This window comes from Pseudophryne corroboree, chromosome 2 (assembly GCF_028390025.1).
Source record: "Pseudophryne corroboree isolate aPseCor3 chromosome 2, aPseCor3.hap2, whole genome shotgun sequence".
In the NCBI taxonomy this organism is placed as follows: domain Eukaryota; kingdom Metazoa; phylum Chordata; class Amphibia; order Anura; family Myobatrachidae; genus Pseudophryne; species Pseudophryne corroboree.
In genome coordinates this window covers 601774429-601802204 of record NC_086445.1, presented here as the reverse complement: position 1 = coordinate 601802204, position 27776 = coordinate 601774429, and the positions used below count along the sequence as shown (strand labels likewise).

The 27776-nt window shown below is 46.5% G+C and overlaps 1 protein-coding gene across 1 annotated transcript in view; it reads right to left on the bottom strand.

Moving 5' to 3' along the window:
- SLC9A1 (solute carrier family 9 member A1) overlaps positions 1 to 27776 on the bottom strand; it is a 148691-nt gene that overhangs the window by 27760 nt on the left and 93155 nt on the right. Inside the window, exons 6-7 of the mRNA XM_063954704.1 lie at positions 15907 to 15996; positions 4003 to 4073 (exon numbers count right to left, since the gene is read on the bottom strand). Of these exons, the coding sequence (XP_063810774.1) occupies positions 4003 to 4073; positions 15907 to 15996 (161 nt within the window). The remainder of the gene's footprint in view (positions 1 to 4002; positions 4074 to 15906; positions 15997 to 27776) is intronic.

Here is a 27776-nt window from a genome sequence, read left to right as displayed (position 1 = left end):
GCTGCCTACTTATGCCCCTGCTGACAAGTCGTCAGGCAGAACTAACACGGGCAGAACACGAAGAATACGGTCGTCGAAAATAGCTCTTAATTCAAGAAAACTTATAACAGACAAGCTTCCCAACTTGACCTTATCCTCTGGAAATACGTGCAAAGGACTGCTCCCCAGCTTCGGAGATCTGTATGCACCAGGATTTAAACCTGGATCCCGAACCTTCTTTCCTCTAGAAGGAGAGAACCGAGCAGACACCACAGGAACGATGTCCTGGCCGTTAGGATTATATTCCGGTGCATGCGCATGTGAGACCCGGACACACTTCCAACTGGTCCCTTGAACACCACTCTGGTATTAGACCTGCTCACCGAAAAAGGCCTCTTAGGCCGCACCCATCTGTTATATTAATAAAACATATTGATGAGGTGTCACCTCAAAACCGATCCAACTCTGGATCCTCAGACCTCTTTCCACAGGAAAAACACCGAACCTTAACCGGTCAGTATCTACTCTGAAGCCCACCTTTGACCTCTGCGTCGTTGGGAACAACCGTCAATCCCTGTGTCGAAGAACAGTCAGAGAGAACAACGATTTGCACCTTTATATAGGGACAATCAGGCAATGTCCTGAACCTGACGCACCTCTGTATGGCGTCGCGTACTACCTCCCCTTCCAGAGGGGAACGGCAAGATCTATTAGAAAAAACGGTAAGGGGAAACAACCGTAACTCAGAATGTCCCCCTTTGGACTCTATAAATAACTTACAGGTCCCAGTCTATTCCCGGACTAACTGAAAATTAGTAGACGAGTGCTCACCGAAGTGAGGACCAGCCAGATAGACTCAGCGACAAGTGGTGGATGTAGTGGAACCAGAAAACGACATCCACTTCTGCGAACCTAACAAGGCTGCAGAACGCTTACTTTTCACCTTCCACTGTCTGCACAGAAAAGGAAAAAAATAATAATGGTATCGAACCGGATAAAACGACTGTATCCCACAAAAGAATGCGTCACCAACCGTTACGAAGGAGGCTAACTCACGAAGTTAGACTTACCAGTGGAATCCGTCGAGATTGACTGAACAGAGGCCACACCAAACAGCTGTCTACCTCCCACCAGCATCTCCCGGAGACATCCTCCGCATTTTTCCGGTCACACCTCCTGCTGTCACGTGTCAGGCTGCTGTAATGTTATAAGGTAGAATAAACATAGGCAAGCCCACCCACTCTGGGTAGGGTAATTCTGTCGGATGCCTACCCAAATACAACACTCCTCAAGTGCATACAGGTCAAAGTATAGAAATAAAATAAAATTTCACTTAGCTGCCTGTGTATGATCCTTTGCGACCGGGCTCTGCGTACCAGGAGTTGACTGTCATCATTTTCTCTCCGCGTTGTGAAGAGAATAATATTCGGACTCCTTGAGATGATCGAAACCAACTCGTTACGGCCAATCTAGAGCTTAATCAACAGAGCGACCAGCACATGAAAAGAATACCATTATTTCAGCATTCATGGTAATACACAATAAAACACAAATATCCTAATCATGCATATATAACCTATATCTACATATATACACACATGTAGATATAACCTATACGCAAGTGGATTGTCCAGACCAGTCAGGTCCCTAGTGACAATAATGTGTTACGGATGTGTATGACCATGTACTGGCATGCCCCCACAGTGGATCTACCAGGAACATTATGGTCGACAGAAACTTAGTAAGTGTCGACAGCAAGTAATAGTCAGCGGGCAAAAAATAATAATAATAATCACTGAACCCCGAGGAGTCTGAGTGAAGCCTACAAATACAATTTTGATAACACTCCCCCCACATATACCTATAAATACATACACATATATATATATATATATATATATATATATATATATATATATATATATATATATATTAAATATATAAACAGGTACAAGGCAAAAACAGCCTGATAATTTTTTTACCCAGGAAATACCGTTGAAGCCTACGGGGCATCCATAAAGAACCGTATCTCCCCTATCGTGTTTATTGTTTAAGCACACAAACACCCATTTGCTAATACTTAATTTCCCGAATCAAGTACAGCCATGCGCCGGCGAAGCCGACAGTTATCCCCCCTTTTTGACAGTAGGGATTAGTAACCCGGCAAATTACCGTCTTGCTACCCTAGGCGGTCTGAGGGAAACAACGTACCACTGTATATACACAAGGTATAAGTCAGATATCTCATGTCCACTTACCCTGGCGACAACAGACTGTGCCGACAGGGTCACCCATTCCATATAATATCTACTCATTATGTTGTAGCGAGTACTCACGTGCGTCGGCGATGCAGACAGGGACCGCCATAGGGTTTTATAACAGCACACTTACGCCTGCCGACACAAGTGCACCAAATTGGGTATATCTGAGAGGAAGCATATATAAGTGCAACATAACCCTCTAACACAATGCCCCCCCCCCCCTGTTTGTGCCTGACAAACCTCTTGGCGGGGACAGGAGGGAAAATGGCGCTGACTCTATGTGTGAGGCTATGCCCCGCCCCCCGCAGCGTGCTATAGCCCCCTTATACAGTAAAAAAACAGGTCGAGCACCCTATATAGTGTAAAACCACCATACATTTACAATCTCCAATGCTGCTCAGGGCGACCCCCCCGGGCGCCCTGCACCCAGGCAACAGACAGCATGCGGGAGCCCCGGCACGCCGCGGCCCGCAGCTCTAATGGCAGGTTATTATATGCGGCGCCCGGGACCCCCAAAGCACATACATACCATCTATCTATCTATGCTGCCCAGTGCGCCTACCCCCCCCGCGCGCGCCCTTCACCCGTGTAAGCGGCGGCGGGGGATCAAAGGCGCGTAGCGCTAACCACACTGGCAGGGGAAATGAAACACGGTGCTCAGGCACCAAAATGCTTTTAATGCCAGACTCAAAAAGAAAACCCAGTAACTTGCTGCCCAGGGCGCTCCCCCCCCAGCGCCCTGCACCCTGTGAGTGCCGTTTGGTGTGGGAGCATGGAGCGCAGCCCGACCGCTGTACCTCCGTCACTGAAGTCTTCTGCCGTCACTGAAGTCTTCTGTTCTTCACATACTCACCTGGCTTCTTTCTTCTGGCTTCTGTGAGGGGGGTGGCGGCATGGCTCCGGGAACAAGCAGCTAGGCGCACCAAGTGATCGAACCCTCTGGAGCTAATGGTGTCCAGTAGCTGAGAAGCAGAGCCTTTGAACTAAGAAGTAGGTCCTGCTTCTCTCCCCTCAGTCCCACGATGCAGGGAGCCTGTAGCCAGCAGGTCTTCCTGAGAATAAAAAACCTAACAAAGTCTTTTAGAGAAACTCAGGAGAGCTTCCCTAGTGTGTGACCCATCACTCCTGGGCACAAAGTCTAACTGAGGTATGGGGGAGGGGCATAGAGGGAGGAGCCGGTTCACACCCAGTTTAAGTCTTTATAGTGTGCCCAAGCTCCTGCGGATCAGTCTATACCCCATGGTCCTTTTGGAGTCCCCAGCATCCTCTAGGACGTATGAGAAACCTATGGCTTTTTTTTTTTGTCTCCAGCCATCACTACTACAACCTCCTCCAATCTGGCGTTCCCCTCAAGCATCTATCCCAGTATCAATATATTTTAAATGTCACAAGACAGACCTTCCTCATCACTAGCACATGCAAATACCTACCCTGGCTCACCATGTCCTCCAAGTTGCAATTAAACTGCTAAACATTACCTATATATTTTGATGCATGTTTTAGATTGTCATTGAATGCGGTAAGCAAATATAGAGAAGTCAACAAAACAAAAAGGAGCAACTAGAACTGTATAAATATTGGTGAAAAGACTACTTGTCCTTAATTATAGGTTACACTTGTAACAGCTAAATCTAGGAAAACACACACACACACACACACACACACAGCAAACTGGTGCACAAGATTAGGATGGAGATGTCCCATGCACACACAAAGAAACACATACAGAAGACATACAAGATAAAGATATGCAGGAACTTACTTGTCCTTCCAGTGATGATGGCCATAGTGACCACATATGTCTTCAATTCCAGTCAGAAGGTGGTCTAGGAACTAAAGAAATAAATAGATGGAATAACAAAAAAAAAAAAAAAAAAAAAAGATTCTTAATTGAAGTATCATCGTCATCCTTTATTTGTTAGGCACAGTCATACAGGAGTTAGACATAAAAACAAAGCATATATGCAATACACAACATAGTACACAGCATATATTCAAACACTGCAGTAAAACCATATCCAGGGAGTGACAGAAGTAGACCTGGCAGTGGAGAGACTTCAGGAAAGACAACAGATCTCAATGATGCAGTACCTGTAACATAGGCGACATCACAAGACAACTGTTCAAAACTAGGGATTTGGAAATCACTTTGAAGACCACACAGATGATCTGTTAAGTCGGCGAACACAGAGTGATGCTGTGTGGAAAGTTACAGCACGAGAACGTATATAAATAGCTTGCATGTGCTGCAGTGACTGAAAGTACACAGCATGGAAGAATCTTTCCTCATGACCAATGCATGCAGGAAATGGGGCACAGAAATGTACTGTACATTTATCCATGCCCTTTATTCATGAACAAATGAGGAAACAAAAATAAAATAAAAATGCAATTCTGCTGCATATCCAAAGATCAAAATATCTGCTAACTCGATCCTCTCCACTCAAGATTGGCATCTCCCACCCACAAGCATTATCTGTTTCCAATCCTGGTTGCACAACTTTTTTCAGGCTGCACCCACTCTGTGGAATGCCTTCCAACGCACAATAAGACTCTTCTACTCTCCAAACCTTCAAGCTTTCTCTAAAAATTCACCTCTTCCGACAAGCTAATCAAATTCCCAAACCTACCCAGACAACCTCCTTAAGCTATCCTACCCAATCGCATCACATCTACACAATCCACACACATACTCACATATTTTCTCGTTCTTCACTTTCACATCTTAAGGGCCCTACACACGTGGCGATTTGGCTGATTTTAACGACAAACGATTTTATCGTTGGCCGATTGTTCATTAACGATATTTTACATACACTGAACGATTTTTATGACTGATTTGGACGATATGACATTACATTGATGAATGATACTCGACCAATGATGAACGACTGCGGGGACGCGTATCGTTTATCATTGATGCATCCACGCTGGACGATATGAATGATTTATCAATCATTTTTGAAAGATAACGTTCATATCGTCCATCAATATCGCCAAGTGTGTAGGGTCCTTTGGACCAACATTCCTTTGTGACTGGGACACACAGCCCACAAAGAAACTCTGCAATCTGGCAGTACCATTTTGTAATAGGTAGCACTTCTCCTAGTCTATCAACGCCTATTTTACTATAAATTGTATGAATACAAGCAGGACCCTCTTACCTCTACTGTATGTCTGTCTTTTATTACCCAGTTTTGTTATATTACGGCTTGTTCCCAATTGTAAAGCGCAATGGAATTTATTAGCGCTATATAAACATGTTAATATTACAGAATATATTTATGCACACATTTATATAATTTATATATTATAGTTCTGAAATTATAAGAATTCATCGTCTATCATCAATCTTACAACATTATACTTTTTAATCCCATTTTTGCACCAAATCAGCCACCAAGGGCCTGCCACTCTATTGACTTTATTACCCATTAAAGGGGAGATTTGTCCCGGAGATGTGTGCTGAGCAATCTCTCAAGCTCAGCACACAGCGCGATGAGAGAGAGGGGGGGAATCCCTTCACCCGGCGAAGTGAGCGATCTCACTAGATAGTGCCGCGCATCGCTGTCGCGGGCACCACTATACACGGAGCGATGTTTTCTCAATTTCTAAGCAATCTGGTCAGATTGCTTAGAAATTAAGTAAATATCGCTCCGTGTGTACCCCCCTTACCAATCTGCTGCAGATAATCTGGAGATACAATGCGCATTCAGTGGGGTGAAGGTAAGTGTCGGGGCTGGAGGAACGCTGTGGGGGCTATGGCTGGAGGGATGCTGTGGGGACTAGGGCCTGGAGACACAGAAGGCAGCTGCTAAAAGTTTGATATTTAGCAGTATAAAAGAAAATGCTTACATTTTATAAATTATACATTATCCCCACTTGCCTCCATGCAAATAATCCCACTCCTTGCGCTTGCTGGAGACAAAGTAGTGCCCAAATTACACACACACACACACACACACACACACACACACACACACACACACACACACACACAGTGTCACTGATTCTGAATGAAGTTGAAATGGCAGAAAGAGTTCAAGGCATCACAGAAATGTATTTAGACTATTTATTTTTAATTTCTATATGGGTTTTGTTATATGTAAGTGAAGGCTAATAATTCTTTCAGGGGCCTCTTTAATACCCAGAAATCGTTTTATTGTAAATACAAGATTTATCTAGATTGCAGATGGGTGATTGTACCCTATAGTAGTCCTGTATGCCTACATATATGGTTTACTTTACTGACAAATACTTTTAGGTTGTGCCATTTAGAGGATGCATTGTCATTTCCAGGGGTGGACTGTTTTGATCTGTTAGAGGTATTTAAGAAGGCTCTCATGCACAGCAGGTCATGCAGCGTGTCACGCTGACTGGAGTCTTGATAAAGATCCTACTGTGGGCAGAAACGTCAACCAATTTTTAGTACCATGCTGTGAGTAAACAAAGGACTACTCGAGGCAAGTCAAACTCATGGCTCCACAGCTGAAAATGGATCACCTGCAATTGGATACCCCCAGTGTGCGCGTGTATACATACATGTGTGTGTATGTGCCTTGCCAATAACGCTTCAGGATTTTCGCTAGAAAAATCCAATGCTAAAAATAAAACCCTGCAGTTAGACTGAAAAAATAAATAAATAAAAATGTAAAGTAAACACTGAATAATGCATCAAAACATTTCTTCACATACTTATCATAAAAGGGGAAGTAATCAATGTGACCAGAGACAGATTGCACGGATGTGTCACAACGTAGCCCCCTGACTGTGTGCGTGACATAAGCTTCCACGCATCCATTAAAATAAAAGTTATTTTGAGTCTTAGAATCTGGGAATTTTAATTGTTAGCTACTCAAACATAGCTGGCTGCGCAAATCTGCAGCTTGAGCATGGGATTTCTAAGTAATACTGTAATCTGCATACTATCCCACTAAAATAAAATATGGACACTACAACAATGGGGGGTCATTCCGAGTTGTTCGCTCGTTATTTTTTTCTCGCAACGGAGCGAATAGTCGCTAATGCGCATGCGCAATGTCCGCAGTGCGACTGCGCCAAGTAAATTTGCTATGCAGTTAGGAATTTTACTCACGGCATTACGAGGTTTTTTCTTCGTTCTGGTGATCGTAATGTGATTGACAGGAAGTGGGTGTTTCTGGGCGGAAACTGGCCGTTTTATAGGAGTGTGTGAAAAAACGCTACCGTTTCTGGGAAAAACGCGGGAGTGGCTGGAGAAACGGAGGAGTGTCTGGGCGAACGCTGGGTGTGTTTGTGACGTCAAACCAGGAACGACAAGCACTGAACTGATCGCACTGGCAGAGTAAGTCTCGAGCTACTCAGAAACTGCACAGAGAAGTCTTTTCGCAATATTGCGAATCTTTCGTTTGCAATTTTGATAAGCTAAGATTCACTCCCAGTAGGCGGCGGGTTAGCGTGTGCAAAGCTGCTAAAAGCAGCTTGCGAGCGAACAACTCGGAATGACCCCCAATGTACCTTCCTGTGAGGCGAAGCAGGAAGCACTATAGCAACACGATATGTGCTGCTATAAATGCATCTCTCCCTGTTTTATTGCCCCATCCTGTCACCTCTAGGTGGCCCTCGGTTGAAAGAGTGAAGTACAATCTTTCCAGTGGTATAACCCATGATAAGGTTATCCTCTGGTGATTGCACGTGAGCACTAAAAAAAACAAAAAAAAAAACCAACACACTTCTGCAGCTCTGACCAGCTGTCCACTTGCAGAGAAAGATTACATCATAACCTTAGATTTGATTGCAAGATTTCACAAGCGCATGGGCCCTCTCCTCCTGTTTTCTCCCATCTTTGTATTTAACAATTGTTATACAGAACATGGTACAAGAATAAACACATTACCTATAAAAAGTTTTATCTACAGCATGGGTCTTCAACCTGCGGCCCACTAGCTGCTGTGGAACTACACATCCCAGCACGTCCTGCCTCAGTTTTAGCATGACTTAGCAGCATAACTGTGGCAGGACATGCTAGGATGTGTAGTTCCACAGCAGCTGGAGGGCCACAGGTTGAAGACCCATGATTACAGAATTATGCTTCATTTCTGGAAAACTTCTATGCTACATCAGTCTCCACTACCCACAGACTGCACCTAAATGTACCTTCCTTCACCAACCTTTCTTATCCTGTGTTCAACTATGTGTAATGGCCAAAGGCCACCTCAAATTGAATATGCCCAAACCTGGGCTTGTTGCCAACCCCCCCTTCCTTCCCCCCAAACTCACTCCCAGTTGACCACATCAAACTCTCCACTGATCATCATGTCCACTGTCCTGAGTGTCATCACAGGCTCTGCCATCACATCCATTCCCTCTTTCAGTCCTGTCACAGACTTCTCAGCAACATTACCAAAATATGCTTCTTCCATGCTCACAACAAAAACTATGGTGCTCTCTCAGATCTCCCATCTTGACTGCTGTAACATCCTCCTCCTCGTCCATGACCTTACCCAACCCACCCACACTGCTTGAACTAGGATAATCCCCCCTCCCCATCCCCCTTCCACTCTGCAAATATCTTCATGGCTAACCACTCAATCGAATTAACTCACCCTCCCTTACCTTAAAAGATTCTGCTCCATAAAGTACATCTGAAATTGCTAATAACATACTACCCCATCTGAACCATTCCACTTCGCCTCAGGCCTATACCCATCCTCTTCAACATCTCCAAGACTTCTACCAACTTGCTCTCCACCTATAGAACTCCTTGGCTTATCAGACTCATCAATCATGCAAATGCTCCCTCAAAACCTACTCCTTCATACTTGCTTACCATGCCGCGTCCTAGGATCTCAAGTCGACTCCCACTACTTCCTCCACACATCACAGCTACTTGTGTTCCTATTGCTCTTATTGGTTTTCATTAACCCCTCCTTCTAGAATGTAGGCTTGTTATTTATGTCTCATCCCAGCCCTATGCCTACTTTGTATGTCTCTTGTTTCTTATGACACATTTATGTACTGTTTGTTTAATTTCTATGCATGGAATATGTACTTTATTTCTGCTATTGTATCTGTATTTGTTTGTACCACAGTTTGTTTGTTTTTTTGTTATTTTTTATTATCAGCTGGCCTCTAACCTTTCCAAGTTACCTGACTGCCAGTAGCACCACATTTGCAACAATGTTTGAATATGGCTCCTGCACAGAAGACAGCAAAGACTCTGGCACAGTACAACCAGCAAGTTCTGGGGACCATGTGCACCCAACACCCATTACAGTTGCACCACTAAATGTATTTGTTATTATCCTTAATTGTATTCGTGTGTTTTTAGGACAGCCTGGTGTTGCAGAATTTCAAACGCCATATATAAAATATATTGATGATTTAGGTGTCCTATATGTTGCCTGTTGGCCCTCTATACGATGCTCTATTTCTCTATGGTACAATGCTGCATAATGTTGTGGTACTATATACATTCTAATAGTAGTCCTCAGATCATTACAGATGTATTTTGAATAAGCTTTAATATTATAGACTTGGCCATTGCTAGTAACATTTAGGTTAGTTGGTATAACCTTTACATAGGCTATGGTTATACAGGTTGAGTATCCCATATCCAAATATTCCGAAATACGGAATATTCCGAAATACGGACTTTTCTGAGTGAGAGTGAGATAGTGAAACCTTTGTTTTTTGATGACTCAATGTACACAAACTTTGTTTAATACACAAAGTTATTAAAAATAAGAATTTACTTACCGATAATTCTATTTCTCGTAGTCCGTAGTGGATGCTGGGACTCCGTCAGGACCATGGGGATTAGCGGCTCCGCAGGAGACAGGGCACAAAAGTAAAAGCTTTAGGATCAGGTGGTGTGCACTGGCTCCTCCCCCTATGACCCTCCTCCAAGCCTCAGTTAGGATACTGTGCCCGGACGAGCGTACACAATAAGGAAGGATTTTGAATCCCGGGTAAGACTCATACCAGCCACACCAATCACACTGTACAACCTGTGATCTGAACCCAGTTAACAGCATGATAACAGCGGAGCCTCTGAAAAGATGGCTCACAACAATAATAACCCGATTTTTGTAACAATAACTATGTACAAGTATTGCAGACAATCCGCACTTGGGATGGGCGCCCAGCATCCACTACGGACTACGAGAAATAGAATTATCGGTAAGTAAATTCTTATTTTCTCTGACGTCCTAAGTGGATGCTGGGGACTCCGTCAGGACCATGGGGATTATACCAAAGCTCCCAAACGGGCGGGAGAGTGCGGATGACTCTGCAGCACCGAATGAGAGAACTCCAGGTCCTCCTCAGCCAGGGTGTGCCCCTGAGCAAGTAGCAGCTCGGCAAAGTTGTAAAGCCGAGACCCCTCGGGCAGCCGCCCAAGATGAGCCCACCTTCCTTGTGGAATGGGCATTTACATATTTTGGCTGTGGCAGGCCTGCCACAGAATGTGCAAGCTGAATTGTACTACACATCCAATTAGCAATCGTCTGCTTAGAAGCAAGAGCACCCAGTTTTTTGGGTGCCTACAGGATAACAGCAAGTCAGTTTTCCCGACTCCAGCCGTCCTGGAACCTATATTTTCAGGGCCCTGACAACATCCAGCAACTTGGAGTCCTCCAAGTCCCTAGTAGCCGCAGGTACCACAATAAGCTGGTGCAGGTGAAACGCTGACACCACCTTAGGGAGAAACTGGGGACGAGTCCGCAGCTCTGCCCTGTCCGAATGGACAATCAGATATGGGCTTTGTGAGACAAAGCCGCCAATTCTGACACTCGCCTGGCCGAGGCCAGGGCCAACAGCATGGTCACTTTCCATGTGAGATATTTCAAATCCACAGATTTGAGCGGTTTAAACCAATGTGATTTGAGGAATCCCAGAACTACGTTGAGATCCCACAGTGCCACTGGAGGCACAAAAGGGGGTTGTATATGCAGTACTCCCTTGACAAACTTCTGGACTTCAGGAACTGAAGCCAATCTTTTCTGGAAGAAAATTGACAAGGCCGAAATTTGAACCCTAATGGACCCCAATTTGAGGCCCATAGACACTCCTGTTTGCAGGAAATGCAGGAATCGACCGAGTTGAAATTTCTTCGTGGGGCCTTCCTGGCCTCACACCACGCAACATATTTTCGCCACATGTGGTGATAATGTTGTGCGGTCACCTCCTTCCTGGCTTTGACCAGGGTAGGAATGACCTCTTCCGGAATGCCCTTTTCCCTTAGGATCCGGCGTTCCACCGCCATGCCGTCAAACGCAGCCGCGGTAAGTCTTGGAACAGACATGGTACTTGCTGAAGCAAGTCCCTTCTTAGCGGCAGAGGCCATGAGTCCTCTGTGAGCATTTCTTGAAGTTCCGGGTACCAAGTCCTTCTTGGCCAATCCGGAGCCACGAGTATAGTTCTTACTCCTCTACGTCTTATAATTCTCAGTACCTTGGGTATGAGAAGCAGAGGAGGGAACACATACACCGACTGGTACACCCACGGTGTTACCAGAACGTCCACAGCTATTGCCTGAGGGTCTCTTGACCTGGCGCAATACCTGTCCAGTTTTTTGTTCAGGCGGGACGCCATCATGTCCACCTTTGGTCTTTCCCAACGGTTCACAATCATGTGGAAGACTTCCCGATGAAGTCCCCACTCTCCCGGGTGGAGGTCGTGCCTGCTGAGGAAGTCTGCTTCCCAGTTGTCCACTCCCGGAATGAACACTGCTGACAGTGTTATCACATGATTTTCCGCCCAGCGAAGAATCCTTGCAGTTTCTGCCATTGCCCTCCTGCTTCTTGTGCCGCCCTGTCTGTTTACGTGGGCGACTGCCGTGATGTTGTCCCACTGGATCAATACCGGCTGACCTTGAAGCAGAGGTCTTGCTAAGCTTAGAGCATTGTAAATTGCCCTTAGCTCCAGTATATTTATGTGGAGAGAAGTCTCCAGACTATATCACACTCCCTGGAAATTTTTTCCCTGTGTGACTGCTCCCCAGCCTCTCAGGCTGGCATCCGTGGTCACCAGGACCCAGTCCTGAATGCCGAATCTGCGGCCCTTTAATAGATGAGCACTCTGCAGCCACCGCAGAAGAAACACCCTTGTCCTTGGAGACAGGGTTATCCGCTGATGCATCTGAAGATGCGATCCGGACCATTTTTCCAGCAGATCCCACTGAAAAGTTCTTGCGCGAAATCTGCCGAATGGAATCGCTTTGTAAGAAGCCACCATTTTTCCCAGGACCCTTGTGCAATGATGCACTGACACTTTTCCTGGTTTTAGGAGGTTCCTGACTAGCTCGGATAACTCCCTGGCTTTCTTCTCCGGGAGAAACACCCTTTTCTGGACTGTGTCCAGAATCATCCCTAGGAACAGCAGACGTGTCGTCGGAAACAGCTGCGATTTTGGAATATTTAGAATCCACCCGTGCGGTCGTAGAACTACTTGAGATAGTGCTACTCCGACCTTCAACTGTTCTCTGGACCTTGCCCTTATCAGGAGATCGTCCATTTTCTTTGAAGAAGAATCATCATTTCGGTCATTACCTTGGTAAAGACCCGGGGTGCCGTGGACAATCCAAACGGCAGCGTCTGAAACTGATAGTGACAGTTCTGTACCACGAACCTGAGGTACCCTTGGTGAGAAGGGCAAATTGGGACATGGAGGTAAGCATCCCTGATGTCCAGGGACACCATATAGTCCCCTTCTTCCTGGTTCGCTATCACTGCTCTGAGTGACTCCATCTTGATTTGAACCTTTGTATGTAAGTGTTCAAATATTTCGGATTTAGAATAGGTCTCACCGAGCCGTCTGGCTTCAGTACCACAATATAGTGTGGAATAATACCCCTTTCCTTGTTGTAGGAGGGGTACTTTGATTATCACCTGCTGGGAATACAGCTTGTGAATTGTTTCCAATACTGCCTCCCTGTCGGAGGGAGACGTTGGTAAAGCAGACTTCAGGAACCTGCGAGGGGGAGACGTCTCGAATTTCCAATCTGTACCCCTGGGATACTACTTGTAGGCTCCAGGGGTCCACTTGCGAGTGAGCCCACTGCGTGCTGAAACTCTTGAGACGACCCCCCACCGCACCTGAGTCCGCTTGTACGGCCCCAGCGTCATGCTGAGGACTTGGTAGAAGCGGTGGAGGGCTTCTGTTCCTGGGAATGGGCTGCCTGCTGCAGTCTTCTTCCCTTTCCTCTATCCCTGGGCAGATATGACTGGCCTTTTGCCCGCTTGCCCTTATGGGGACGAAAGGACTGAGGCTGAAAAGACGGTGTCTTTTTCTGCTGAGATGTGACTTGGGGTAAAAAAAAGTGGATTTTCCAGCTGTTGCCGTGGCCACCAGGTCCGATGGACCGACCCCAAATAACTCCTCCCCTTTATACGGCAATACTTCCATGTGCCGTTTGGAATCTGCATCACCTGACCACTGTCGTGTCCATAAACATCTTCTGGCAGATATGGACATCGCACTTACTCTTGATGCCAGAGTGCAAATATCCCTCTGTGCATCTCGCATATATAGAAATGCATCCTTTAAATGCGCTATAGTCAATAAAATACTGTCCCTGTCAAGGGTATCAATATTTTCAGTCAGGGAATCCGACCAAGCCACCCCAGCGCTGCACATCCAGGCTGAGGCGATCGCTGGTCGTAGTATAACACCAATATGTGTGTATATACTTTTTAGGATATTTTCCAGCCTCCTATCAGATGGCTCCTTGATGGCGGCCGTATCTGGAGACGGTAACGCCACTTGTGATAAGCGTGTGAGCGCCTTCATTTAATTTATCTGATTCAGGAAAAACTACAGGTAGTTTTTTCACACCCCACATAATACCCTTTTTTGTGGTACTTGTAGTATCAGAAATATGTAACACCTCCTTCATTGCCCTTAACATGTAACGTGTGGCCCTAAAGGAAAATACGTTTGTTTCTTCACCGTCGACACTGGAGTCAGTGTCCGTGTCTGTGTCGACCGACTGAGGTAAATGGGCGTTTTAAAGCCCCTGACGGTGTTTGAGACGCCTGGACAGGTACTAATTTGTTTGCCGGCCGTCTCATGTCGTCAACCGACCTTGCAGCGTGTTGACATTATCACGTAATTCCCTAAATAAGCCATCCATTCCGGTGTCGACTCCCTAGAGAGTGACATCACCATTACAGGCAATTGCTCCGCCTCCTCACCAACATCGTCCTCATACATGTCGACACACACGTACCGACACACAGCACACACACAGGGAATGCTGATAGAGGACAGGACCCCACTAGCCCCTTGGGGAGACAGAGGGAGAGTTTGCCAGCACACACCAAAACGCTATAATTATACAGGGACAACCTTTATATAAGTGTTTTCCCTTATAGCATCTTAATATATAATCATATCGCCAAATAAGTGCCCCCCCTCTCTGTTTTAACCCTGTTTCTGTAGTGCAGTGCAGGGGAGAGCCTGGGAGCCTTCCCTCCAGCAGTTCTGTGAGGGAAAATGGCGCTGTGTGCTGAGGAGAATAGGCCCCGCCCCTTTTTCGGCGGGCTTCTTCTCCCGTTTTTCTGACAACCTGGCAGGGGTTAAATACATCCATATAGCCCCAGAGGCTATATGTGATGTATTTTTAGCCAGTATAGGTACTTTCATTGCTGCCCAGGGCGCCCCCCCCAGCGCCCTGCACCCTCAGTGACCGTTGGTGTGAAGTGTGCTGAGAGCAATGGCGCACAGCTGCAGTGCTGTGCGCTACCTCATGAAGACTGAGAAGTCTTCAGCCGCCGATTTCTGGACCTCTTCTCTCTTCAGCATCTGCAAGGGGGTCGGCGGCGCGGCTCCGGTGACCCATCCAGGCTGTACCTGTGATCGTCCCTCTGGAGCTAGTGTCCAGTAGCCTAAGAAGCCAATCCATCCTGCACGCAGGTGAGTTCACTTCTTCTCCCCTAAGTCCCTCGTTGCAGTGAGCCTGTTGCCAGCAGGACTCACTGAAAATAAAAAACCTAATAAAACTTTTACTCTAAGCAGCTCTTTAGGAGAGCCACCTAGATTGCACCCTTCTCGGCCGGGCACAAAAACCTAACTGAGGCTTGGAGGAGGGTCATAGGGGGAGGAGCCAGTGCACACCACCTGATCCTAAAGCTTTTACTTTTGTGCCCTGTCTCCTGCGGAGCCGCTAATCCCCATGGTCCTGACGGAGTCCCCAGCATCCACTTAGGACATCAGAGAAAATATTGTATTAAATTACCTTCAAGCTGTGTGTATAAGGTGTATATGAAACATAAATGAATTATGTGAATGTACACACACTTTGTTTAATGTAAAAAGTTATAAAAAATATTGGCTAAAATGACCTTCAGGCTGTCTGTATAAGGTGTATATGAAACAAATGCATTCTGTGCTTAGATTTAGGTCCCATCACCATGATATCTCATTATGGCATGCTATTATTCCAAAATGCGAAAAAATCCGATATCCAAAATACCTCTGGCCCCAAGCATTTTGGATAAGGGATACTCAACCTGTATAAATGTTGAGACTAACAGTTACATATTTGATATTTTAGGTACCCAAGAGGCAGTATCTATCAAGTCTTTCGAGTGTACAATATAATTTGCCATTTCAAATGGTTAACTGTTCTTCCTAGTGAACAATTTCTTTATGCAATGAATAGAGGTATTTTATTTGTCTGATTTACCTGTGTGTGAATCTCTTCATTTATAGAACGTTTACTCTCCTGCTTCTTCTTCACAGCTAAAAGTTCCACCAGTGGTCGAATTGTCATACCCTATATGGGCCATAGAATATTTGTGAACATACAGAAAAAATTCCCAAAAAAGCATTCCAGGGGGGAATTCAATTAGCCATGATAACATACCTATTGCGTGATCATTCTGCTTATTGCCAGTATGCATGCTCCTGATTATTGAGCAAACTAATATAGGATAACAATCTATAAAGATTTAAACCAAAAGAGTATTTGGGGATCTTAAAATGTGTCAAATGGCTGCTATATCCATTATTCTAAAACCTTTAAAAAAAAAAAATAAAAAAAAAAGATAGAAAGCAATTTTTTGTGCAAAATAAATAATTATCTACTTAAATTCGGGATACATAAAAATGGGTAATAGCATATATGTGGGCCATTTTAAGCCATAAAAAAAACAAACACAAAAAAAAAAAAACCACACACATGGCAAAAAACCCATTGACTCCCATCTGCAAGCCTAAAAACACCTGCCCTACTCAACGCACCCCCATATACCCGTCCCATACCTTGTACCCCAATTTCCTGCATGATGCATTTTTTTCATCCATAAAATGACGTGTCATTATTGGTCAAATAAAAAATAAGATTTTAAACCTATCGGTAAATCTTTTTCTCCTAGTCCGTAGAGGATGCTGGGGACTCCGTAAGGACCATGGGGTATAGACGGGCTCCGCAGGAGACATGGGCACTATAAAGAACTTTAGAATGGGTGTGCACTGGCTCCTCCCTCTATGCCCCTCCTCCAGACCTCAGTTAGAGAAACTGTGCCCAGAGGAGACGGACAGTAAGAGGAAAGAATTTTGTTAATCTAAGGGCAAGATTCATACCAGCCCACACCATCCACACCGTATAACCTGGAATATACGAACCAGTCAACAGTATGAAATAAACAGCATCAGTCAAAGACCGATCAAAACTGTAACATAACCCTTATGCAAGCAATAACTATATACAAGTCTTGCAGAATGTTGTCCGCACTGGGACGGGCGCCCAGCATCCTCTACGGACTAGGAGAAAAAGATTTACCGGTAGGTTTAAAATCTTATTTTCTCTTATGTCCTAGAGGATGCTGGGGACTCCGTAAGGACCATGGGGATTATACCAAAGCTCCAAAACGGGCGGGAGAGTGCGGATGACTCTGCAGCACCGATTGAGGAAACATGAGGTCCTCATCAGCCAGGGTATCAAACGTGTAGAATTTTGCAAAGGTGTTTAAAACCGACCAAGTTGCCGCTCGGCAAAGCTGTAATGCCGAGACGCCTCGGGCAGCCGCCCAAGAAGAGCCCACCTTCCTAGTGGAATGGGCCTTAACCGAATTTGGTAACGGCAATCCAGCCGTAGAATGAGCCTGCTGAATCGTGTTACAGATCCAGCGAGCAATAGTCTGCTTAGAAGCAGGAGCGCCAACCTTGTTGGCTGCATACAGGACAAACAGTGCCTCTGTTTTCCTAACCCGAGCCGTTCTGGCTACATAAATTTTCAACGCCCTGACCACATCAAGGGACTTGGAATCCTCCAAGTCCCGCGTAGCCACAGGCACCACAATAGGTTGGTTCATATGAAAAGAGGAAACCACCTTAGGCAAAAATTGAGGACGAATCCGCAACTCAGCTCTATCCACATGGAAAATCAGATAGGGGCATTTATGAGACAAAGCCGCCAACTCAGGCACTCACCTTGCCGATGCCAAGGCCAACAACATGACCACCTTCCAAGTGAGAAACTTTAATTCCCCGGATTGAAGAGGCTCAAACCAGGGAGACTTAAGGAATCGTAACACCACGTTAAGCTCCCATGGGGCCACTGGAGGCACAACAGGAGGCTGGCTATGCAGCACTCCGTTCACAAAATTCTGGACTTCTGGGAGAGAAGCCAATTCCTTCTGAAAGAAAATGGATAGGGCCGAAATCTGAACCTTAATGGAGCCTAATTTTAGGCCCATATTCACCCCAGTCTGCAGGAAGTGGAGAAAACGGCCCAGATGGAAATCTTCCGGAGGAGCATTCTTGGTTTCACGCCAAGAGACATACTTCCTCCAGATACGGTGATGTTTCGCTGTCACCTCCTTCCTAGCCTTTATCAGAATAGGGATGACCTCGTCCGGAATGCCCTTCCCTGCTAGGATCTGGCGTTCAACCGCCATGCCGTCAAACGCAGCCACGGTAAGTCTTGGAACAGACAGGGCCCCTGTTGCAATAGGTCCTCTCTGAGAGGAAGCGGCCACGGATCTACTGTGAGCATTTCCTGCAGATTCGGAAACCAGGCCCTTCAAGGCCAATCTGGAACAATGAGAATTGTCTGTACTCCTTTTCGTCTTATGATTCTCAATACTTTTGAGATGAGAGGAAGAGGAGGGAACACATAGACCGACTGAAACACCCACGGTGTCACCAGGGCGTCCACTGCTACTGCCTGAGGGTCCCTTGACCTGGCACAATACCTCGGAAGTTTTTTGTTGAGGCGTGACGGCATCATATCTATTTGAGGAAGGCCCCAAAGACTTGCTATTTCTGCAAAGACTTCTTGATGAAGACCCCACTCTCCTGGATGGAGATCGTGTCTGCTGAGGAAGTCTGCTTCCCAGTTGTCCACTCCCGGAATAAATACAGCTGACAGAGCGCTTACGTGATTTTCCGCCTAGTGCAGAATCCTGTTGGCTTCCGCCATTGCCACTCTGCTCCTTTTCCCGCCTTGGCGGTTTACATGAGCCACGGCTGCGACGTTGTCTGATTGAATTAGAACCGGTAGGTCGCGAAGAAGATTCTCCGCTTGACGGAGGCCGTTGTATATGGCCCTCAATTCCAATACGTTGGTGTAGACAAGCCTCCTGGCTTGACCACAGTCCCTGGAAGTTTCTTCCCAGTGTGACTGCTCCCCATCCTCGGAGGCTCGCGTCCGTGGTCACCAGAACCCAGTCTTGAATGCCGAACCTGCGACCCTCTAGAAGGGGAGTACTCTGCAGCCACCACAAGAGAGATACCCTGGCCCTGGGGGACAGGCTGATCTTCTGATGAATATGTAGATGGGACCCGGACCACTTGTCCAGAAGGTCCCACTGAAAAGTCCTTGCATGGAACCTGCCGAAGGGAATGACCTCGTAAGACGCCACCATCTTTCCCATTACTCGAGTGCATTGATGGACCGACACCCTTTTTGGCTTTAACAGGTCCCTGACCAAGTTCTGGAGTTCCTAGGCCTTTTCCAATGGGAGAAAAACCTAAGAAAGGCAATCGGGTCGTTGGAACCAACTGTGACTTTGGTAGATTGAGAATCCAGCCGTGCTGCTGCAACACCCTCAGAGAGAGTGACACGTTGTTCAGCAACTGTTCTCTCGATCTCGCTTTTATCAGGAGATAGTCCAAGTATGGGATAATTGTGACTCCCTGCGCAGGAGCACCATCATTTCCGCCATTACCTTGGTGAAAACGCTCGGCCCGTGGAAAGTCCAAACGGCAAAGTCTGAAATTGGTAATGACAATCCTGTACAGCAAACCTCAGGAACGCCTGATGAGGAGGATATATGGGGACATGAAGGTATGCATCCTTTATGTCCAGAGACACCATATAATCGCCCCCTTCCAGGCTGGCGATGACCGCTCTGAGCGATTCCATCTTGAATTTGAACCTGTTCAAGTATAGGTTAAAGGATTTTAAATTCAGAATGGGTCTGACCGAACCGTCCGGTTTCGGGACCACAAACAGGGTTGAGTAGTACCCCGTCCCCTGTTGAAGCAGGGGAACTTTGACCACCACTTGTTGAAGACACAGTTTTTGAATTGCACTTAAAACTACCTCCCTCTCTGGGGAAGAAGCTGGTAGGGCAGATTTGAAAAACCGGCGAGGAGGCACATCTTCGAATTCCAGCTTGTAACCCTGGGAAACAATTTCTATTGCCCAGGGATCCACATGTGATTGAACCCAGACGTGGCTGAAAAGTCGAAGACGTGCCCCCACTGTGGCGGACTCCTTCAGCGGAGCCCCAGCGTCATGCGGTGGATTTAGTAGAAGCCGGGGAGGATTTCTGCTCCTGGGAACTAGCTGTAGTTGGCAGCTTTTTCCCTCTGCCCCTACCTCTGGCGAGAAAGGAAGATCCCCGTACTCTTTTGGATTTATGCGACCGAAAGGACTGCATCTGATAATGTGGCGTTTTCTTTGGCTGTGAGGAAACATAAGGTAAAAAAGTGGATTTACCTGCGGTAGCTGTGGAAACCAGGTCCGTGAGACCTTCCCCAAATAAGTCCTCACCCTTGTAAGGCAAAACCTCCATATGCCTCTGAGTCGGCATCACCCGTCCATTGGCGGGTCCACAGAGCTCGCCTGGCAGAAATCGCCATGGCGTTGGCTCTGGAACCCAGTAGGCCAACATCTCTCTGAGCATCTCTCATATATAGGACAGCATCCTTTATATGACCCAAGGTCAGTAAAATGGTATCTTTATCCAGGGTATCAATGTCAGCAGACAAGGTATCTGTCCACGCTGCTACAGCGCTACAAACCCAAGCCGACGCTATCGCCGGTCTGAGCAAGGTACCAGTATGTGTATAAATTGACTTCAAGGTAGTCTCCTGCCTGCGATCAGCAGGATCCTTGAGGGCTGCGGTATCTTGCGACGGCAGCGCCACCTTTTTGGATAAGCGCGTTAACGCCTTGTCCACCCTGGGGGAGGATTCCCACCGTATCCTGTCCTTAGCCGGGAAAGGATACGCCATAAGAATCCTTTTGGGAATCTGCAGTTTCTTGTTTGGAGTTTCCCAAGCCCTTTCAAACAACTCATTTAACTCATGGGAAGGGGGGAAGTAACCTCCGGTTTGTTTTCTTTAAACATGTGGACCCTCGTGTCAGGTACAGAGGGGTCATCCGTGAAATGCAACACATCTTTTATTGCAATAATCATATGATGAATACTTTTTGCCAACTTTGGCTGCAACCTCGTATCATCGTAGTCGACACTGGAGTCAGAATCCGTGTCGGTATCAGTGTCTGCCATTTGGGATAGTGGGCGTTTGAGATCCAGAAGGGCCCTGTTACATAGTAAAAGGCAAGGATGGACTCCCTGCATTTTCGCTGGACTGCGCTTTGTCCAACCTTTTATGTAATAAATTCACATTTGCATATAAAACATTCCACATATCCAACCAATCAGGTGTCGGCGTTGCCGACGGAGACACCACACTCATTTGCTCCACCTCCTCCCTAGAAGAGCGTTCCGCTTCAGACATGCCGACACACGAGTACCGACACCCCCACACATTCAGAGAAATATCCAATCTGGAGACAGTCCCCCAATAAGGCCCTTTGGAGAGACAGAGAGTATGCCAGCACACACCCAGCGCCAATGACCCTGGAAAACAATTTCCCAGACACACAGCGCTTTAATATTATTCAATATACCTTCACTGCCAAATTAAGTGCCCCCCTCTTTTTAAGCCCTCTGTCACAGTGTTCAGCAGGGGAGAGTCCGGGGAGCCAGCTTCTCTGCAGTGTGCTGTGTAGAAAATGGAGCTGGTCAGTGCTGTGGCATCAAGCTCCGCCCCCTCCCGCTCAAAAATGCAATACTGGCGGGGGATTTGTATATATATTGCCTCCGCAGCCCATATATACTAAAATGCCAGCCTAGGGGTTTTATATTGCTGCCCAGGGCGTCCCCCCTGCGCCCTGCACCCATCCGTGCCTCAGTGTGTATTGTGTGTGCCTCAGTGAAGATCAGAAGTCTTCTGCCGCCTGTGATGTCTTCTTTCTTCTAATACTCACCCGGCTTCTATCTTCCGGCTCGGCAAGGACGACGGCGGCGCGGCTCTGGGACGAACGGCGAGGGCGAGACCTGTGTTCCGATCCCTCTGGAGCTAATTGTCCAGTAGCTTAAGAAGCAGAGCCTATCACTTAAGTAGGTCTGCTTCTCTCTCCTCAGTCCCACGATGCAGGGAGCCTGTTGCCAGCAGGGCTCCCTGAAAATAAAAAACCTAACAAAATTCTTTTAAATCAGAGAAACTCAGGAGAGCTCCCCTGTAGTGCACCTAATCTCCTCTGGGCACAGGATCTAACTGAGGTCTGGAGGAGGGGCATAGAGGGAAGAGCCAGTGCACACCCATTCTAAAGTTCTTTATAGTGCCCATGTCTCCTGCGGAGCCCGTCTATACCCCATGGTCCTTACGAAGTCCCCAGCATCCTCTAGGACGTAAGAGAAATAGGATTTTAATTGCCTACCAGTAAATCATTTTCTCATAGTCCGTAGAGGATGCTGGGGTCCACATTAGTACCATGGGGTATAGACGGCTCCACGATGCCACTGGCACTTTAAGAGTTTGAGAGTGTGGGCTGGCTCCTCTATGCCCCTCCTACCAGACTCAGTCTAGAAATATGCCCGAGGAGACTGACATCTTTGAGAGAGATTATACACAGATAGTGGCGAGATTCACACCAGCTCACACATAAAAGGCAAAAGAAGTTAACCAGCTTGAAACTCAGCAACCGCTGAAACATTACTTACCAAGTAACAATACAGTACTTAACTAAAAACCAAAAGTTGTACTGAACAAGATAACCACTGCAGGAAAAACGAAGGGATTTACCGGTAGGTAATTAAAATCCTATTTTCTCTTACGTCCTAGAGGATGCTGGGGTCCACATTAGTACCATGGGGATGTACTAAAGCTCCCACAACGGGAGGGAGAGCGCGGAGGCTTTTGCAGAACTGATTGACAAAACTTCAGGTCCTCAGAGGCCAAAGTATCGAACTTGTAGAACTTTGCGAACATGTTCAACCCCGACCAAGTAGCCGCTCGGCAGAGTTGTAAAGCAGAGACACTCCGGGCAGCCGTCCAGGAAGACCTCACCTTACGAGTAGAGTGGGCCTTTACAGACGTAGGACACTGCAAGCCTGTCGTAGAATACGCATGCTGGATAGTGAACCTGATCCAGCGAGAGATCGTCTGCTTAGAAGCAGGACACCCAATTTTCTTGGGATCATTGAGGACAAACAGAGTCCGATTTTCTGTGACGAGCAGTCCTCCTCACAGATTTTGAGAGCCCTCACAACATCTAAGGACTGAAATTGAGGAGTCAGTCGCAGCTGGCACCACAATAGGTTGGTTGATATGAAATGCCGACACAACCTTCGGAAGAAACTGCTGACGTGTCCGGAGCTCAGCTCTATCTTCATGGAAGATCAAGTATGGGCTTTTACATGACAAAGCTCTCAACTCCGACACACGTCTAGCAGAAGCTGAGGCCAACAAAGTGACAGCCGTCCACGTGAGAAACTTGACCTCAACCTCCTGCAGAGGCTCAAACCAGTCCGACTGGTGGAACTGCAACACCACGTTAAGATCCCAGGGCGCTGTAGGTGGTACAAAGGGAGGTTGGATGTGCATAACTCCCTTCAAAAAAAGTCTGAACCTCAAGGAGGGCAGCCAACTGTTTCTGGAAGAAAATAGATCGGGCCGAAATCTGGACCTTTACAGATCCTAACCTCAGGCCCATGTCCACACCTGCTTGCAGGAAGATGAGAATCGTCCCAGTTGAAACTTCAACGTAGGAAACTTCTTGGACTCATACCAAGATACATATTTTTTTCCCCAAATACGATGGTAGTGTTCAGACGTTACTCCTTTCCAAGCCTGTATCAGGGTAGGAATAACCTTGTTCGGAATGCCATTCCGAATTAGTATCTGCGTTCAACCTCCATGCTGTCAAACGTAGCCGGGGTAAGTCTTGAAAGGCGAACGGCCCCTGCTGCAGCAGGTCCTCCCGAAGAGGAAGAGGCCTCTGCTCTTCTAGCAGTAGATCCAGAAGATCTGCGTACCAAGACCTTCTTGGCCAGTCTAGATCAATAAGGATCGCTTGAAACTTTGTTCTTCTTATGAGCTGTAGCACTCTTGGAATGAGTGGGAGTGGTGCAAACACATACACAGACTGGAGTACCTACGGAGTCACTAGGGCATCCACCGCCACTGCTTGCGGGTCCTTCGACCTGGAACAATATCGCCGAAGCTTCTTGTTGAGATGAGAGGCCATCATGTCTATTTGGGGTACACCCCAAAAGATCCTTTACCTCCTTGAACACCTCCGGATGGAGACCCCACTACCCCGGATGGAGATCGTCTGATGAGGAAGACCGCTTCCCAGTTGTCAACTCCCGGAACGAAGATTGCGGAAAGCGCCAAAGCGTGTTTTTCTGCCCAGAGGATGATTCATGTTACCTCTGGCATTGCAGCTCTGCTCTTCGTTCCACCCTGTTGGTTTATGTAAGCCACTGTCGTTACATTGTCCAACTGTCCTTGAATGGCCCGATTTCTCAGAGGATGGGCCGCTTGGAGAAGACAGTCGTAGACGGCTCTTAGTTCCAGAATGTTTATCAGCAGGCCGGCTTCCAGACTTGACCACCTTCCTTAGAAGGTTTCCCCTTGAGTGACTGCGCCCCAGCCCTGGAGACTTGCATCCGTGGTTAGAAGGATCCAGTCCTGAATCCCGAACCTGCTGCCCTCCAGAAGGCGAGGTAATTGTAGCCACCAGAGGAGTGAAATCCTGGCCTTTGTGTAGATGAGATCCCAACCACTTGTCCAGGAGATCCAATTGGAAGGACCGAGCATGAAACCTTCCGTACTGCAGAGCCTCGTAAGAGGCCACCATCTTCCCCAGAAGGAAAATACATTGATGAACTGACAACCGGGATGGCTTCAGGACATCCTAGACCATTGTTTGTATCACCAACGCTTTTGCCTCTGGAAGAAACAGTCATTCCCAGAAAGGACAACCTCCTGGTTGGTTCCAAATGTGATTTTGGAAGATTCAGGATCCAACCATGTTCCCCGAGTAGATGGGTCGTGAGAACTATGGACTGTAACAGCTTCTCCTTGGACAATGCATTTATTAGCAGATCGTCCAGATATGGAATTATGTTCATCCCCTGTCTGCGGAGAACCATCATCTCCACCATCACCTTGGTGAATACCCTTGGTGCTGTGGAGAGGCTGAATGGCAGGGCCTGGAATTGAAAATGGCAGTTCAACAGTGCGAATCGGAGATAAGTTTGATGCGGCGGCTACATCGGAATGTGCAGGTACGCATCCTTGATATCCAGGGATACCAGGAATTCCCCCTCCTCCAGACCCGATATCACCGCCCTTAGAGACTCCATTTTGATCTTGAACTCCCTCAGGAAGGGGTTTAGCGATTTTAAGTTCAGAATGGACCTGACCGAACCATCCGGTTTCTGTACCACGAAAAGGTTTGAATAGTAACCTTTGTTTTGCATATGGGGTGGAACTGGTACAAAAACCTGTGCCTCCACCAACTTCTGGATGGCTTCCTGTAGGATAGCCCTGTCTGCCAGCAAAGCTGGCAAGCCCGATTTGAAGAACCGATGAGGAGGGAGATCTTGAAATTCCATCCAGTACCCCTGGGACACAATATCTTGCACCCAGGGATCCAGGCCGGACGACACCAAGACGTGACGGAAATGCTCGAGTCTCGCCCCCACATCCAGGCAGCACAGTCCACTGTCATGCTGAGGACTTTGGTGTACCTGAAGAAGGTTTCTGTTCCTGGGAACCCACCGCAGCAGGTTTCTTGGATTTTGGCCGACCTCCTCTAAAGAAGGTGTTGGACAGATTGGCCTTTCTTGCTTTGGCAGTCCGAAAGGACAGAGATGCAGCTGAAGAAAAGGGTTTCTTCGTAGCAGGTGCAGCCGAAGAAAAGGAGACTTACCCACTGTAGCCGTGGAAATCCACGCATCCAACACTTCCCCAAAGAGAGCCTGACCTGTGTAGGGTAGGGTCTCCACACCTCTCCTGGATTCCGTGTCGGCAGACCACTGGCGCAGCCAAAGTCCCCTACGAGCTGAGACAGACATGGACGATATCCCTGCAGCCATGGAACCCAGGTCTTTCATGGATTCCACCATAAATCCTGCAGAATCCTGAATGTTACGTAAAAACAATTCAACATCACTTTTATCCATAGTTACATAGTTAATGAGGTTGCAAAAGAGGCAAAATGCCCATCGGGTTCAACCTGTAATCTGTCTCAAGCCGAGTTCATTATAATGTCTCAATTGAAATACTCAGTTATGTTTAGTTAACAACTGAAAATCATGTTCCTCCCAGACTAAAAATGTCAATATTTTAAATGTTATAACCTTGGATATCTATTTCAGTCAAGAATTTATCCAATCCATTTTTAAATGCATATATAGTGTCCGCCATTACCACCTTCACTGGCAGGGAATTCCAGATCCTTATTGCCCTAACAGTGAAGAAACCTTTCCTATGTAGCATATGGAATTTTCTCTCCTCAAGCCTCAGCGAGTGACCTCGCGTCTTATACAGAGTTCTCTTAATAAACAATTCCTCTGATAACGCTTTGTAATTTCCCTTTATATATTTGAAGATATTGATAATGTCTCCTCTTCGACGCCTCTTCTAGTGTACACAGTTTCAGCCTAGCGAGCCTTTCCTCATACTCCAGTCCCTCTAGCCCTTTAATCAATTTAGTAGCACGCCTTTGAATCCTTTTGAGTTCACAGATATCTTTTTTATAATGTGGTGCCCAAAATTGAACACAATATTCTAGGTGCAGATGTACCAATGATTTGTACAGCGGCAGTATTACACTCTCGTCCCTTATCTCAATTCCCCGTTTTATGCACGCTAGCACCTTACTTGCCTTATTTGCTGCACTTTGACATTGTGTACGGTTTTTTAGCCTATTATCAATCAGTACCCCCAAATCTTTTTCCAGTACTGTTACCCCTAGATTTTCCCCATTTAATATGTAGGTTGCTAGTTTGTTTTTGGTCCCGAAGTGCATAACTTTGCATTTTTCTATATTGAATCCCATTTTCCATTTAGACGCCCAGATTTTAAGTTTAGATAAGTCCTTCTGTAGAGACTCCACACCTATTTCCGAATGAATTAGTTTACACAATTTAGTATCATCTGCAAAGATTGACACTGTGCTTTCCAGGCCTATTTCCAGGTCGTTGATAAATATGTTGAACAGTAGTGGCCCAAGTACGGACCCTTGTGGTATTCGGCTGACTACTGGTGCCCAGCTGGAGGACATCCCATTGACCACTACTCGCTGTACCCTGTTATCCAGCCAATTACTTATCCATGTACAAATAGTTTTTCCTAGGCCAAGCTCCTTTAATTTGATGATCAGTCTCCTAATGAGGCACTGTATCAAAGGATTGTGCAAAATCTAAGTATACCACATCCACTGCTTTTCCTTAGTCAAGATTGTCGCTCACTTCCTCATAGAAGCTTAGTTAGTTTGACATGATCTGTCCCTTACAAACCATGCTGGTTCTTGCTAATAAACCTAGTGGCATGCAGATATTCCTGTATGCTATCCCTTAAAATTCCCTCCAATAATTTCCCACTATAGATGTCAAACTGACTGGTCTAATTTCCTGGATGATTTTTAGATCCCTCAAGTAACGCGCTGACCACTTTACTATAAACTTTGGAAATCCATGCACAGGCAATAGTAGGATGTAGTATCGCCCCTGAAGCCGTGTATATGGATTTTAGCGTAGTGTCAATTTTGCGATCAGCCGGTTCTTTTAAGGCGGTAGATCCTGGAACAGGTAAAACCACCTTTTTTGAGAGTCTGGATACAGACGCGTCAACTATGGGTGGGTATTCCCATTTTTTCCTATCCTCCTCAGGGAAGGGGAAAAGCAACCAGAACCCTTCTAGGGATCTGGAATTTTTTCTCTGGGTTTTCCCAGGCTCTCCCAAATATAGCATTTAATTCTTTAGATGCAGGGAAGGTTAGCTAGGCTTTCTTATTGTCAG